We start from the raw sequence: 15,116 nt of genomic DNA, 5'->3' as shown, positions 1-15,116 counted from the left end.
GGAGCAGAAGAAGACACCACCCCCCCCCCCAAGAGACTGGGGGTCCACAGAGCCCAACATCTACTTTTGACACATCACGGACGTCCACAGCAGGGCCCTGCAGGTACACTGACGGGAGGAGAGGAAGAAAGAAGAGATGACAGAGAGGGCGGGACAGAAAAGAAGGCAGGGAGGGGGGAAGAAGCGCACGCTGAGGGTGGTGGAAGGGTGGCTGGCTGCTCGTTCTGTACCCGGACCCTCTCCTTGGGCCCTGCTTTGACAGTGCTAATCATTCTACACACAGAAAGAAGAGCAGGGAGGGAAGAGAAAAGGAGTTAGCAGCAATGCAGCATCTGGAAAGATGCTGCTTAGCTGGCCTGCTTCCCGTGCCACATCCCAGAGCTGCAGGCTTGCAGCCGTCGCTTGGCATGGAGTGCGGGAAGGCCTGTGACACACCGCAGCCCGGGGCGCGCCGTCAGCCACTCCCGGGGGTGTGTGCCACACCCCAAAGCGCCACGACGCCCACGCCGGGTATCAAGCAGCCACGCTTACAACGAACATGCAAGTCTCCCTCGTGTGCCTCTTTCAGGACCTGCACACTCTCTTTTGGGCCGTGTGCAAGGGCAGGCGGGCTCCGTGTGGACGAGGCACGCCCGCGATCTCCGGGACGGACCATCTGCTCGGCCCCCTCCTCCTCCTCACCCAACCACGCACAGCGCCACGCACATTCTATGTGGCAGCTGGGGTTCCTTTCAAGGAGCCACCGGTTTGGAGCCAATTTGGTCCCGTAACAAATGATGCGGGAACATCTGGAGACGTGGCTGGAGACAACTGGGCTGGGTCCCTCGCGGCAGGAATACATAGATGACTTTTGGTCACTACACAAAAATAGACGTTTCGGGGGCCTCCACTGGCCGAGACCCTGCCCGCCTCCATTCAGCCTTTCCTCCCGAGCTGTGTCAGGTGATCAAGCCCACCCATCACCCCGCTGCCAAGCTCTCACCAAGGCGGAGATTCTGCTTAAAGCCTGCAGTGGCTCTTGGCCACAGTGAAACCTTGAGGGACACTCCTCCTGTCTCTCGCCACTCCCCAGCCACACAGAGCTCTCACTGTCACCAGAACGCACCAGGCTATCCTGCCCATGCCCATGACCCTACCTAGCACATCCTCTCTGCCTGACGGCCTGGTCAACACCTACCCATCCCCAAGACTTGACTCAAGAAAAACCTACCCTGTGAGGTACTGTTCTGCTCCCAACACCTCCTCCCCAGGCTGGGGTAGGTGGCCCTCCCCTGTGCCCACTGCCACATGGTGTCCTCCATCAGGGCATATATGAGACGGCACAGTGACTGCTGGTCGTCGTCCTCACAAACTGAGCAGCTCAGGCTCCTCTCTCCCCAGTGCCTGGGATGGCATCTGGCACCTAGTTGTTGCTTCATAAATGCCGGGTAGAGGGACAGGGGGAGGGCAGGCACTCAGCGAGGATCAAGACTCTGACCTGCATCCATGCTGTGGTTCATCTGGTGGTCACTGGTCTCTCCATCTTCACTCAGGTAGCCAGGGGGTGGGGTTTCTGGGAATCAGAAGGAAGGTGGTTCATTACGGGGCCTGCACGGTTCAGCTCGGAGACACCTGCTGCAAACCCGTCACACGTCCACACCACTCTGCCAGCACCAGGTGCTGGAGGCGCTGCGGGCCTCTGAGCAAGGGCACCAGCTCCTCAATCCAGCTGGCCTCATGCCCTTCGACCCCCGTCTCCTCGGCTGGATTGTGACCACCTTTGTTCATGCCATCCTGACGCCTAAGACCAAAACACCTGTTCCTAGAGCCGCTGCCAGGCTAACTTCTTCCCACCCTAGAAGGTCAAGTGTAAGCCCACCCCTCCAGGGAGGCCGGGGACTTGCCTGAGCCTCGCCCACCTCTGGTTGCCTCACGCTGCCCTTTGGCTCTGCTAATCTACTCCTGCACAGGTACCCTGTTCATTGTCACTCCTCTAGTGGACATCTTGGCTTCCCCAGTGGGCTTCAAGTTCAATGGCAGCAGCGACCATGATCTGTTTCTCTGAATGACCCCAGACGGTGACTTAGCTCTCTAACGTTTGCGCAGTGAACACGGTGACCTACCCCTAGGGGCCAGGGCCCCCTGTGAAGGACCTGGAAGAGGCTGGGCCTGTAAAGGGGTCTCTCCGTAGGCTCTGCCCCATGCACAGGCCTACAGTCAACCTCAGCACAGTGAACTCACTCAGGGTGAGAGGCTTGTCCAAGTCAGAGCGCTCTGAAAGGCAGGCAGGATTCCTGCCGCTGTGACCAGCCCAAGCTCAGCCAAGCAGTTTTCCTGGACGCCCTGCGTGCTGGTGATTCACACATTATTTGCATGTAAATGAAGGGCTTCTAAAAACATCTGCACTCTGACAGCTGAGCCGGCTTCTCTCCGTGCAGTCAGTCAAAACTCCCGCTTGGGCCTCAGCCCCCACCCAGGCTGAAACCCCCACCAGGCTTACTTACTGAAGGGCCATTCTCCGCACCGGCTGCCCGGCCCTCGGCTCCCCCACTGCTCTGCAGGCCCCCAGCCCGTCGGGGATCCTGCCCAAACTCCAGCCCCGGCCGCGAGGGCGGTGAGAGAAACACAGCATTGCTATTTCCGCTTCCAAAATAAATGACGGCACCGAGGCCGGGCGGAAGGGTCACGCCGCCGCTCCTCCGTGCCAAGAAAAGCATCATTACTGAGCGGGGAGCCAAGGCCACGGGTCCTCTCCCAACGGGTGTGCGGTTCTGAGTCAGGGGCCCTCCGGCCAGCGCCGTGTGCGGAGCGGGGACAGGGCGGCCCAGGACAGCCAAGAGAGCTGCAGGGGGACTGGCGTGAGGACTGCCGGTGCCCCTGCGTGCCCCTGCGCACCCCTGTGCCTACCTGGAATATTGCTCTGGGGCTCGATGCCCGCGGGGAAGTTAGTGTTCTCGGGGATGGAATGACTGTAGTCGTCCAGCGGGGGGAACTCGGCCGGGATCTCTGTGTGGCGTGGCACCAGCACAGGAGGTAGAACTGTCCAGAAGAGCAGAGGCAGATCGGCGTCAAGGCCAGGGTGGCACCAAAGCCCTCCAAGTGCCACACCCTCCTCACCCCCCACCTGGACAGGGAAAGGGGAGACGAGGCGGGGAGGGGATGGAGAGGACACGCAGGTCGCTGCAGACCCAGGGAGAGGGTGAGGCGGTGCCTACCTGGGGTCTCTACCCTCTGATAGTGGTAGGGATTCACGCAGACCTCGTCCTTCTTCATGTTGAAGGCGAACTCGCATAGCTCCATGGCCCGCAGCTCGTGGTGGCTGTGGAGGTCAGGCCATCGCCACAGGCGGCAGTAGATGACATGGGGGAGCCCCTTCCGATGGGACACCTGCAGTCGGCCATCCAGGGACCTGCCGGGATGGGGAAAGGTGAAGAGCAACAGTGAAGTGGATTGGGCGTGCCTTCTCCCCGAGTTCGAGATTGGTCTGCAGAGCCTCAGGGCTCTCTCCTCTGCCCTCATCTCTCTCAGCCTCATGGGCCAGAGATCCATGACAGAGAGTCTCTGTCAGGGCTGGCAGCAATCCCAGGAGGGAAACACAGACGTCCACCAAGGAAGGCCAGAGGCCTTCCTGGCTTGGCAGGGGGCACCTTGACTACACCAGGCCCCGGGATGAGTCCTCCAGCCCTCAACCCCCCCATGTGAAGGGAATGGCACTTGCAAAGGCCCACGGGCCAGACCGAGGTGTGCAGACGGGGCCAGGGCTGAGCAAGATCACTGGGGCTCGTTAGGTCCATGCGTGCATGAGCTACAGGGATGCTGTTAAGTGACCAAGTTAGGCCACGGCTAACCCCTCCCAACACTCACACAGCAAATCCCCCACATGTCAGAAAGCAAGAAGAGTCCCTCTCCCTTTTAGTTGGCATTTGTGATGAGGCAGGGAGGGAGGGAGAGAAATTAAAGGGAATTTTAAGTTGCAAGACCCTAAACTGCCAACTTCTCGGGAATCGCTTTCAGTTTGAGGGCCGTTGGGAGGTGTCACCTGGGTGTCACCATCCACAGTGCTCTCCTAGTTCAGAGCCCAGGTCTGAGGGGTGGTGCATACGCTCAGCAGGAATGGAACCTGCAGCCCCACACCGGGCCCAGTCCTGCAACTGCCCCCAGCCTGGCCGGGCCGAACACCACTAACAACAGCACCCTGTCCCAGCTCAAACAAGGTCTTCTGTGGTGACGTGGCCTCGGAGCAGCTGTGACCTGGTGCCCCCACCTCTCAGGCCAGGCCAAAGTGTGGCCCCTGGACGAGTAGCACGGGTCCACAGAAGTTTGTTAAAAAGGAAGAATCTCAGAGGCTTCCCCAACCTGCTAAATCCAAATCTTCCTCTTTATAAAACCTCCAGGTGATCTGTATGAAAAGAAAGATGAAGCAAGGTGACAGGACAGCACAGCTGGGAGCCCAGGAATGCACTGTCAGACAAGGGTGAGGTGGGGAGGTAGAAGGCTCCTGAAGGTGACCTCCGGTAGCAGGCAGGCGAGGCGATCCCATTCACACCATCCTTTATCTCACAAATATTTTTATGAGGTCCTACTATTGTGTGGCGCTAGAGACACGGCGGTGAGGGATAAGAGGTCACCGTGAAACAGACCAGAGTGCTCCCTGCTCCTGTGGAGCTTCCGGTCCAATGGACCAGTATTAATCAAAGAATCATACACAGCTACGATGACAAACTATGTGAGTGTTCTGAAGGAAAAGCGCAGGGAACTACAAGAGTATGCGATCCTGGGGACCTTGCTTTGCTGAAGGGCCGGAGGGGGCATTTCTGAGGAGGTGATGGTTGGCCTGAAAGTCTAAAGGACAAGGAAGAACTAACTGGGCAAAGGGACATGGGAGGAGGGCATTCCAAGTAGGGGGATGAACATGTGCGAAGGCCCTGAAAAGGGTGGAGAATATGGTAAAGGGAGGGAACAGGAGAAGGGCCAGAGCGACTGGGGAGGACAGAGGGAGAGGACTGGGCATAAGATGAGGCAGGGGAGCAGGCAGGCTAACTCTGCAGGGCCTCGGGAGCAATGACAAAAGGTTCTGCCTTTTTCCTAAAAGCCGTAGCAAGTCCCTGAGATGTTTAAGCTGAATGTGTGTGCATGAAATCCTGGCAGCGTGGACAAGATTAGGGGCCATGGGGGTGGAGAGTGAGTGGGGGGAGACGCGTGCATGTGAATAAAGAGGTACACAACAGAGGACTACTCTCCCTACAAGAAGGCCCATGCTAGGACCTCACTGGTCAGTGGGTATGACTTTTCTTAATAGCTGGGGGTGGGGGGCAGTAGAGAATCATTTGCAAGCTCTCCCTCCCCCCACTCCAGGGCCGAGGGCACCCATCTGCCTGAATAAACAATTTACGGGCACTCCGCGAGGGAAGGCCTAGCCAGATGCAACCGGATGCACCAACCGAAGAGAAAGAAATAGGAATCCAATCAAACTCTAAGCCACTGGCCTGGGAACGGGGAAGGGACAAAGGTCAGCACAAGCCTTGGTCACAGGGACTGACGGGGAGCTGCTGACGAAGGGCATCTCAAAGGATGTAATTACCTCCCTCCCATGGGGCCCTGGACCAAGGAACCCCTCCGGCCAAAAACCGGTAATTACCAGGCAGAACAAGAGAGAACAGCCTGGACTCGCCCCCGAGGTAGAGAAGGAACGCTACCGGATATGGAGTCATGTGGCCTGGGGTCAAGATGGGGTTCCCCTCTCCCAGCTGGGAGACAACACTGGGCAAGTCATGAGGTCTCTGGGACCCTCAGCTACTTCATCTGTAAAATGCAAACATTCCCCCCACCCACTACCCACAGCTCAGTCTCCACTGGAGGTCAGTGAGCATTATTATTCCACATGACAGCAGCCCTAGATAAACGGGGTGAGTTCGAGGGCTGGGGGGGGGGGAGAAAGGGAGAGTGGGAAGTGATGAGAGGAGACAGAGTTATTCAGCTGCTCCCATCCTCTAGCAAAGCCAATTAAGTGCCCGCAGGTGAGGAAAGTGGCCACATTCACTCTTCGGTGTTTGACAAAAGCCCCAGCTAAGAGCCAGCTGGACACGGTAGCAGCCTCTTCAGGGGGAGGCCCTGGAGAAAGGCTCAGGTGGGCAGTGAGGGAGGACCGGGGCTATGGAGGGAGCCCCTCCCCTTCCCACCTGGTTGATCCAAGGGGGTGACCCTCTGGTTTTAAAAATAATAATACAGGGTAAGAGCAGGGGCAGTGGAGGACAACACAAGAGAAAGGTCTCAGCTTCCATGCAGCCGACAGCCCGGGACAGTGAGCATAAGGCCAAGTTCCTGACAACTCTGTACCCCAGTTTGAGCCTTTAGGAAGGGGAGGTAGAGGGGACAGGATACTCTGAGCACTCCTGATGAGGCAAGACCCTCACACACAGCCCTAACATCTGAAACCCCCAGAACCAGGACACCTCACTCGACAGAGACTGGAGTAGACCCAGGAACTCACACCTGCTCAGGGGCCTGCAAGGGGTGAAAGGGCGTGGAGTAGGTAGAAATGGGACCGCCTTGTAAACATGCAACTCTGACACAATACGGGTCACTAGGGCCAAGGTCGGGGTGTGGGGCGGGCTGTGATATGGTCTCTATAGGTTTTTTGCAGTTGAGGGACGGGAAGGAGCATCAAGGAGGACGACAGGTTTATTGCCTCTGTAGGTCGAAAACTTCAGTTTGCCAATTCCACATCCGATCCTGCCTGCATTTCATGGGCTGTTTTCTCTTGAGGATACAATGCTTGGCTGTCTCCCTGAAGAATTCTGGCATAGGAGGCTCCAGGCAAAGAAGAAGGAAGAGGGGGGAAAAAAAGAGGAAAGAGGTCAAAGGGGAGGGGCTACGGGGGGGTTGCAGAAGAGGCTGGTAGAGGGAAGGAAGAGAGGAGAAAGGGAGGGGTGAGGAATGGATGGTCAGGGGGAGGGAGGGGAGGAGGGAGGGAGAGGGTAAGAAATGTCCTTCCATTAAATACAACAACCTGAAAGGATGCGTCTATCTCTGTTGTGCCCAAGATAACAAGAAGAGTGTAGACATGGAAACGTGGCCATAGGGGAACAGACGTCAGAGTGGAGTGAGCTGAAACCAAGCACCTGTCAGAGGAAGCCAACAAAAGTGATTCCATTCGTGCCTCAGAACCTGGGAAAGACTCAGGAATTGGAGGCACCATACACTTCTCAAGAGGAGGACCCAACAGGAGGATGGGTTTAAAGTCTATGGAAAAGGCAGCCAGATCAGCTCTCCACCCTGAGCCCCTGCAAACAGGACCCCCCCCCCAATCCGGCGAGAGACAGGTTTGCTCTCTGCAGAAAATGAACCAGAGAGCAGGGCTCTGGATGGGGCCACCAGGGCACAGCTAGGGGTGAAGGTCAGACGAGGGCTGGAAACAGGATGTCGTGACTGACGTCACTCGGCACCCAGGACTGTGACGGGCAGGCCCGTGCCCCCGACCCCTACCTGTGGAGAAATTAAACAGCTCAGCCCTTAAGACATGCAATACTGACATTTGGGGAACCCTCAACAAAACAGCCCGGTTCCTGCCAGCTCACTATATATATAGGGGAGCTTACCTGCCAACACATAACAGAGCATTCAATCTGCTTTCTACCGCTTCACTCTTAAATATGAATGCACAGCCAGAACCCTCAGCCATTTAGAGAACGCCTCTAACACAAGGCACAGAGACAGAAATAAGGGGGCGGGGGGGGGGTGGCGGGGGTGAGGAGGAAGTCTCAGACAATACAGGGAGCAGAAAAACCTTCAAACAAAATGAAACAAAAACTACTCTCAGGAAGAGAAAATATTACAATCCTAAAACAGGAACATTTACAAACTATGAAAAAAACTTTTGGAAATAAAAATTAATGGGAGTTAAAAATTGAGGAAAGACTTCTTCAAGTTTTCAACTGTATACACAAACTATTTATCAATGAGTTTTTAAAAATCAAGGGAAGCCCAGTAACCAAGTCAGTGCGGTAATGGCAAACGACTGATAAACACGTCAGTGGAGCCTAACAGAGTCCAGAAACGGTTACGTATATATGGACAGCTGATTTTCAACAAAGGTCCAAAGACCATTTAGTAGACAGAGGACTGTCTGTTCGACAAATGGTGCTGGAACAATGGGATGTCCATATGGGAGACAAATGAACTTCAACCTACAGCTTGCACCCTGTGCAAAAGTTAATTGAAATGGGTCCTGAGATAAAGCCTGAAACCACAACTTTCAGGAGAATACACAAGGAATACATGAGGAATCTCTGTGACCTTGGGGTAGACACACATTGCTTAGATACCACATCAGAAGCACATCCCACTAAAAAAGAAAGTTGACAAGTTGGACTTCATCATAATGTAAGCTCCTGGTCTTTGAATGGCATTGTTTGGAGAATAAAAAATCCTAAGTTAGGGGAAACTATTTGCAAAGCCTACATCTGATAAAGGGCCTGTTTCCAGAATAAAGAACTCTGAAAATTCAATATTGAGAAAACAAACAAGGGTGCCTGGGTGGCTCAATGGGTTGAGCATCTGACTTCAGCTTGGGTCATGATCTCACAGTTTGTGAGTTCCAGTCCCACGTCGGGCTCTGTGCTGACAGCTCAGAGCCTGGATCCTGCTTCAGATTCTGTGTCTCCCTCTCTCTCTACCCCTCTCCTGCTCATGCTGTCTCTCTCTCAAAAATGAATAAATGTTAAAAAAAAAAATTAAGAAAAAGAAAACAAACAACCCAACTGTAAAAAACAAAACAAAAAAAAACCCCAAAAAACAACAACAACAGGTAAATGATTTGAACAGACACTCCACAAAAAGGTATAAAGATGGTCAGTGAGCACATGAGATGATACCCGACATCACCCTTCATTAGAGAAGGGCAAATTTAAACCATGGTGAGACACCACTTCGTAATTGTTCGAATGAATGGCTACAATTAAAGGCCATGCCACGTGCTGGTGAAAGCACGGAGAGACTAAAACTTCAGATGTTGTTGGGTGGGCATGTAAAATGGTGTAACTACTTTGGAAAACAGTTTGCAAGTGTCTTAAAAAGTCCAAAACATAAGCCTATCATATGATCCACCCATTCCACTAAGTGCTTCCCCAAAAGAAGTGAAAACATCTGTCCATTGGACGACCTGTGTACAAATGTCCACAGCAGCTTCGCCAGCAATAGCCCCAAACTGAAAACTACCCAACCTTTATCATCAGCAGGTGAATGGATAAACTGGGACGTATCCACACAAAGCAACACCACCCACCGCTTCATGAAAACGAACGGACTGTTGATACACGCAACAACGCGTTTGAATTTAAAAACGCTCATGGCCAGTGAAAGAAGCCAGACGTGATTCTGTTTATGTCAAATTACAGAGTAACTTAAAGGAAAAATGCAAACTTCTCCAGGGTGACAGAAAGCAGACCAGTGGTTGCCTGGGGTTGGGGTGAAAGGATGGGAGTGGGGGCTTATTAGGGGTTAAAGGCTATGTTGACTATCCCCATAGCAGTGCTGGTTTCACAGGTACACACAGATGTCAACGTTTATCAAATTGTACACTTTAAGATACGTGCAGTTTGTTGTAGGTTACCCATTATTAAAAAAAATAGTAATAAAAGGCAAGAGCTTTGGGGCTTTGGACTTGGATAAACCTGGATTCAAAGACTGGCCGTGCTCGATAACCGTATCAACTTAACCAAACTGCTTAAGGTCTTGGTCTTAATTTTTTTTATCATCTGAAATGTAAGCCCCTCCATTCAATTGCTGGAAAGACTAAGTGCTACTTGGTGCAGAAAGCCTTCAGCATGGAGTCAGAACACGGTAACCAGCAGCCATCTACGGTCATTATTGTTTCTAGTAAGGCAAAAGTAAGGTACACGGTAGGGAACTCAAAAACACCAGCCCCCTCCCCTGCTCTGACAAGTGGGTGCACAGCCTGGCTGTCCCCGGACAGGCTTCAGTTGGCCTGGTGCTTCTCATTTCCTCAAGGCTTCTGTGCTCTTTGACTCTCAGCACAGCCTGTGCACAGTGCGGTGCGGGTTATAAGGCAAGGCTCGTAGTGACTGTGTGTCGGTGTGTCTGAGATGTAAGGTTCCTCTCCTGGGATCACACAGCAGTCTGCCATCGGGCTTCTGTGAAAGACCAGCAGCCCTGGCTGCCAGGCTGGGCCCTGATGGCAGGGAGACCGTCCCTGTCTCCAGCTCACGAGCGTGTGACCACCAGTCTGGCTTGGCAGTATTTTCCAGAAATCATCTGGCCCATGCCCCTGCTTCTGGGCCATACGACTCCCAAACGTACAACGGGGAGGGCATCTCGTTCACTTCTCCTTAGGCATCTGTAGCTACTCCTCTTAGTTCAGGGTCTGGGCCGCCCAGAGCCAGCCCTGGCAGCCTCTCTCCCTCTGTCCCACTCAAAATCCTCACCAATGTTTACCCGAGTCATAATAGCAAACTGGGAGTTTCAGCTGCTGGATCTAATTTAGCTGATGTGTCCAGTACACACCCTCCCAAGCTCACAGGGCAGCGGGCCCATGTTAAGTAAATCCAATAAATAGGTCTTAATTCTGAGCTGATGTTACCATGAACATGCTCCGCTGCAGAAGAAGATCTATTTATGACCCGCTCTGTTCCCTGACCCAGCCCTTCCTTGTAGCCCAAAACCACTTACTTGCTGAGGCTAAGAGCACAGTCCCAGGAACTGGCCTTTGGGCCTCCTCCCCGTTTAGGATGGAGATCTCTTCCCACACCCAGTGGCTTCCTGATGAGAGACCTCCACGTCTTTCTCCAGCAACCCTTTCCAGCTCGTCTGACAGAGGTTTTAATCCTTAAATATATTCTTCACCAGCCGAACTATTTCCTGTGGCAGGAAATTAGGTTTCCTCCCATTGGCTCCAAGTGGGACCCGTGAAATATCCCAAAATGGTGGCGGGAGCCATAGCCAAGGATGTGGTCATGCCAGAGCCCAGAGCCGACGGTAAGGTAGAGACGGCCAGAGCATTCCCGGGGGACAGGGTGGGGCCGGGCCCACCTCCTGCCACATGCCGTTCACATCCCCTGTTGCCAGTGATCTGCTACCCATAGCCATCTGGGGACAGCATGAAACATCAGAGGATTTGGACACGGGGGTCCAGGAGAAGACTGGGAACAGAGCACACAGGTTCCAGAAGCACACCAAGATCTATTCAGCATGAACCATGTGCCAGGCACACTGCTATTACGTGAGAATGCAAAAATGGCAACGCGCCAGTATACCCCGCCTTCACCAAGCTCAGAGAACTTAACGGGGCTTGCCTCAAGTCATAGAACTGCCAAGATTCAAACCCAGGCCGGTGCTGAGAACCAGAGGAGAGGGAGGGTAAACAGTGCCTTTTCTGCTGTCCCACACCGCATGCCAATCAGGGAAACTGACCTCTTACCACTCAGCAGATACTGACTGAACACGACCACATGTGTCACATTTCCAGGCATGAGCCAAAGAAGTGAACAGAAAGCAAATTCACTGACCTCATCCTATTCCAGTTGAAACCAATTTTATTTAACATGCACAATACTAACCTTTCTGGCTTCTTTCAGAGGTAACCTTTCTTTTTGGACTTGCCCATTAAGTAGTAATAACAACAATAGTGACAGAAGTTATTACTACTACTATTTGCCAGGCACCGTGCTGGTCCCTCGATGACCACTGCAGATTGAACTAGTCACCTTGCCTGTATCCCTGCCCTTTGCTGGATGGCTCTGCTGCTCCTCCTAACCGTGGGTGTAGTGTATTTCCTCAGCCCTTGACCTCGGGCCAGGCTGTGGACCAGCTTTGGCCCACGGAACAGGAGCAAAGGAGATCAAAGCCATCATGTGATTCTGCTGGTCTCTTCTCACACCTCACCTCAAGCAGAGCTCCCCCTCCACCCGGGGCCAAGGATCTAACACAGGGGGGACAGACAGGACCAGACCTGCACAAGGCACCAAGCCCATGCGAGGAACGGAAGCATGAGTCAGCACAAACAATGGTTGGTTTAAGCTCCTGAACTTTTGGAGCATTTGTTACTCAACGCTAGCTGACTGAGATAAACTTGCAGGTATCATTATCATCACATCCTGATGGAGAGATAGAGTGTTTGCAAGCTTTCCCAACTTTGCCTAGGCCCAAGGTTAATATAAAATGAGGACACACTATGTGACACTTCTTTTCTTGACTCTAAATGGGGCATAAGGACCATTTCCTGACCTTGAATACGACACCAAGAGAAGAGGTAACCATTTCAGAAGGACTGGTTTTGTTTATGGAGAACCACCTACCTACAGACTTTTAGAATCCATTTGCATTACATGTGGACTTACCCCAATTACTAAACCAAATGTCAACTTTTTGAAGTGACTCAACTAGCACAGTAACCCCCAAAACCAAACCTTTGGTATCCTTTTCAACTCAATTTATTCTGTACTTTGACATTGTTCCCCTAATATTTGCTATGTCTTAGTGTAAGAAAAAGGGGTTATTTCCCATCTTGGGGTTGCTAGTTATACCACAAACGTACACCCATGCCCATTACTCCCCTGAACATGGGTGCTGCAGCTGAACGTTTGAGGCATTCCCCTCCCGCCCCAGTGGGATGAGGCCTCCCCTACCTCCTTCTGACAACAATCAAGCCATGTGTCTACTCACCTGCAATAAAATATTTTTTTTTTTAAGTTTACTTACTTATTTTGAGAGAGAGTGAGAGGGAGAGAAAGAGGGGGAGAGGCAGAGAGAGAGGGAGAGAGAGAATCCCAACTTGGGGTATCATCTCACAAACCGTGAGATCATGACCTGAGCCAAAATCAAGAGTCGGATGCTCAAGTGACTGAGCCACCCAGGGGCCCCTATACTATACTCTCCTTGAGCTTTGCGTTATATGTGGGTTTTCTTTTTTTGTTTTGTTTTTCTGGTGCGAAATAAAAGCAAGGTTTGAGTGACTTCAAGTTTGGGTTATACGCTCACTCAGCAGACCGCCTAAGAAACAGACCATCTACCTCAGAAGGCAGAAAAAAATTGTGGAGATTTTAAAAGTCCCCTTTCATTGGTTCCACTTGGCCTGAGAGCTCTCCCTCTCTGCTGCTTCTTAGCACGCAACCATCAGAACATGCCCTTCCTTCTTCCGTGCCATGGACAACCCAGGACAACGATCTGACAGAGTAATAAGTGAGAAAGCCCAGAAAACACTCCTGCTGAGAGGGTTATCTGATTTGGGGGTTCACCCAGGATCCATTCCCTTTGGTAAACATAGCTAACACCAAAGCATCCTTTGTTCTGGGCAGAACTTCTGCCGGGGGTTTTGTGCTGAGTCTCCTGGCTGCGGGTGACAAACCACAGAGTCCTAACACTCAGGGAACAAAGCGTCCTGGTCAGCTGAAGTTCTGGCTAAGTCGATGTCTGCCTGAAAACCCACCGTGGAGAACTACACATAGCTGGGACCTGAGGAGCCTTGGGAGGGTCTTGTCTATTCCCTTCCTCTCATGGCTGAGGAAACAGAATGATGGAGTAAGCACCTCCAGGTCACCCAGCAAATGAACACAGAGTGAGAAGATGGCTTCCCAACCTTCATTTCACCGGAGCCAGCCTCCCCACTGATGAAGTCTGTAATGTGTATGAGTCCACTTTCCCACCCCGGGAAGTCGAGTACAATCAAACGTCACTCTTTCCTTGTTGCAGCTGCATCTTAAGCGGCCTGAAGGTCTCACTCGTCAGGACTAATGTCCAAAAGCAGGACAGCACAATTGACGACTCTGGTGAAGGGAGAATACCGTACTTCCTGTCCTACCACGACAACTTTCTGAGGCTTGAAATTATATTAACACAAAAAGTGACAAACAAACCAAAAATTGAGCCATACATGGAATATACTATTGCCAGACACTTGCAGAGTTTTCTTTGGTGGTTGGAGTTTAAATAAAAAACATTCCCAACACCAGCCTGTTGTCGTCACTCGGTGCCGTAAAGAAGGACCCCGGCTAGACGAAGGCTGTGGTAGGGTAGGTTCTGGATAACTGAGGTTTCGTTATGAGCTCTGCCACAGGGACCACACGCTCTCGCCCAGTTTCGGAAGCGTTCTCGGTAGGTTCTGAAAGAAGCATGTTTTTTAATGTTCCAGGTTAGACTGGCGTACGAGGAGTTCCAACCAGGATTTCACAACCCTTGACACCAGTCACTGAACCACTTCCACCAAGAACAACTCAATTTCCATCTGAACTTGCAAATGGATAATATCCGATGCCTCGGGCTGCCAAATTCAGTGAACACCCAATAAAATGCCAGGCTGAAGCCCCCCAGTGCTTTGCCCCAGAGCAGAGGCCACCCTTTTCTCCACTTCTCTGCACTGTATCTAGGGCTCCCCTCTCCCTGCCAGTCTTCCAAGGCAGTCTGCTCAGGTCTGTGATGAGTACCCCTTGCAGAGGAGCCCTCCATGTGGGCCCTAGAGGTTCAAAGAGCACCCTGGGCAGACTCTCAAAGGAGGAACACCTCGCCTGCCCTCTGTGAGGGGCCAGACCCTATGGGAAACACATGGAGATCATCAGGACCTCAGGGCTTCCTTCCTCCCCAGGGGCCAAGGGTGGGCACAGAATGTGCACTTCCTAGGGAAAACAGAAGGCTGATTTATGGAAAGAGCTCAGCTTAATTATGATCATCTGTAAAGCACACGTACACCAAGACCTTTTCAACATGTGGCTGGAAGGCGAGCTCTACTGTTTATCAACCTCAGCTCTCCCGACGTTTGGGGCCAGATGATTCTTTGGGGGTGGGGGTGGGGTGGGGACTATTATGTGTACTGTAGCATGTTTAGCAGCATTCCTGGTCTCTACCCACTAGATGCCGCTCCCAGCCCCAGCTGTGATAACCAAAAGTGTCCCCACATATTGCCCGATGTCCCCCCTGGGGGCAAATTCACTCTTCTGGGTCCCTTGAGAACTTGTGGGTTACAGAAATGCTCTGGCATTGGTTGGGGTGGGGGACAGAAACAATTCACAGCTCAGAGCAGGTGTCTACCTGGCACTTCTCCCTCCTGTGTGGTGGGTATCCTCTCACTTTACAGGTAAAAGGTTCATGTGATGTTGGGGGATGTGGCTAAAGTTACCTAGAGAGGCAAG

General features: G+C 52.5%; 1 protein-coding gene across 2 annotated transcripts in view; it reads right to left on the bottom strand.

The window, feature by feature from the left end:
* Positions 1–15,116, bottom strand: part of SMAD3 (SMAD family member 3) — a 119,914-nt gene that overhangs the window by 23,257 nt on the left and 81,541 nt on the right. For both annotated transcript variants that reach the window (XR_007453847.1, XM_049613803.1), the window contains exons 2-4: positions 3,195–3,388; positions 2,887–3,018; positions 1,478–1,552 (exon numbers count right to left, since the gene is read on the bottom strand). Coding sequence is in view for 1 of the 2 variants with exons in the window: in XM_049613803.1 (XP_049469760.1) it covers positions 1,478–1,552; positions 2,887–3,018; positions 3,195–3,388 (401 nt within the window). In the remaining variant the exon portion in view is untranslated. The remainder of the gene's footprint in view (positions 1–1,477; positions 1,553–2,886; positions 3,019–3,194; positions 3,389–15,116) is intronic.

Source organism: Panthera uncia (assembly GCF_023721935.1).
Source record: "Panthera uncia isolate 11264 chromosome B3 unlocalized genomic scaffold, Puncia_PCG_1.0 HiC_scaffold_1, whole genome shotgun sequence".
NCBI lineage: Eukaryota > Metazoa > Chordata > Mammalia > Carnivora > Felidae > Panthera > Panthera uncia.
The sequence above is the reverse complement of the archived record's forward strand: the minus strand, read 5'-3'. Positions and strand labels throughout refer to the sequence as shown.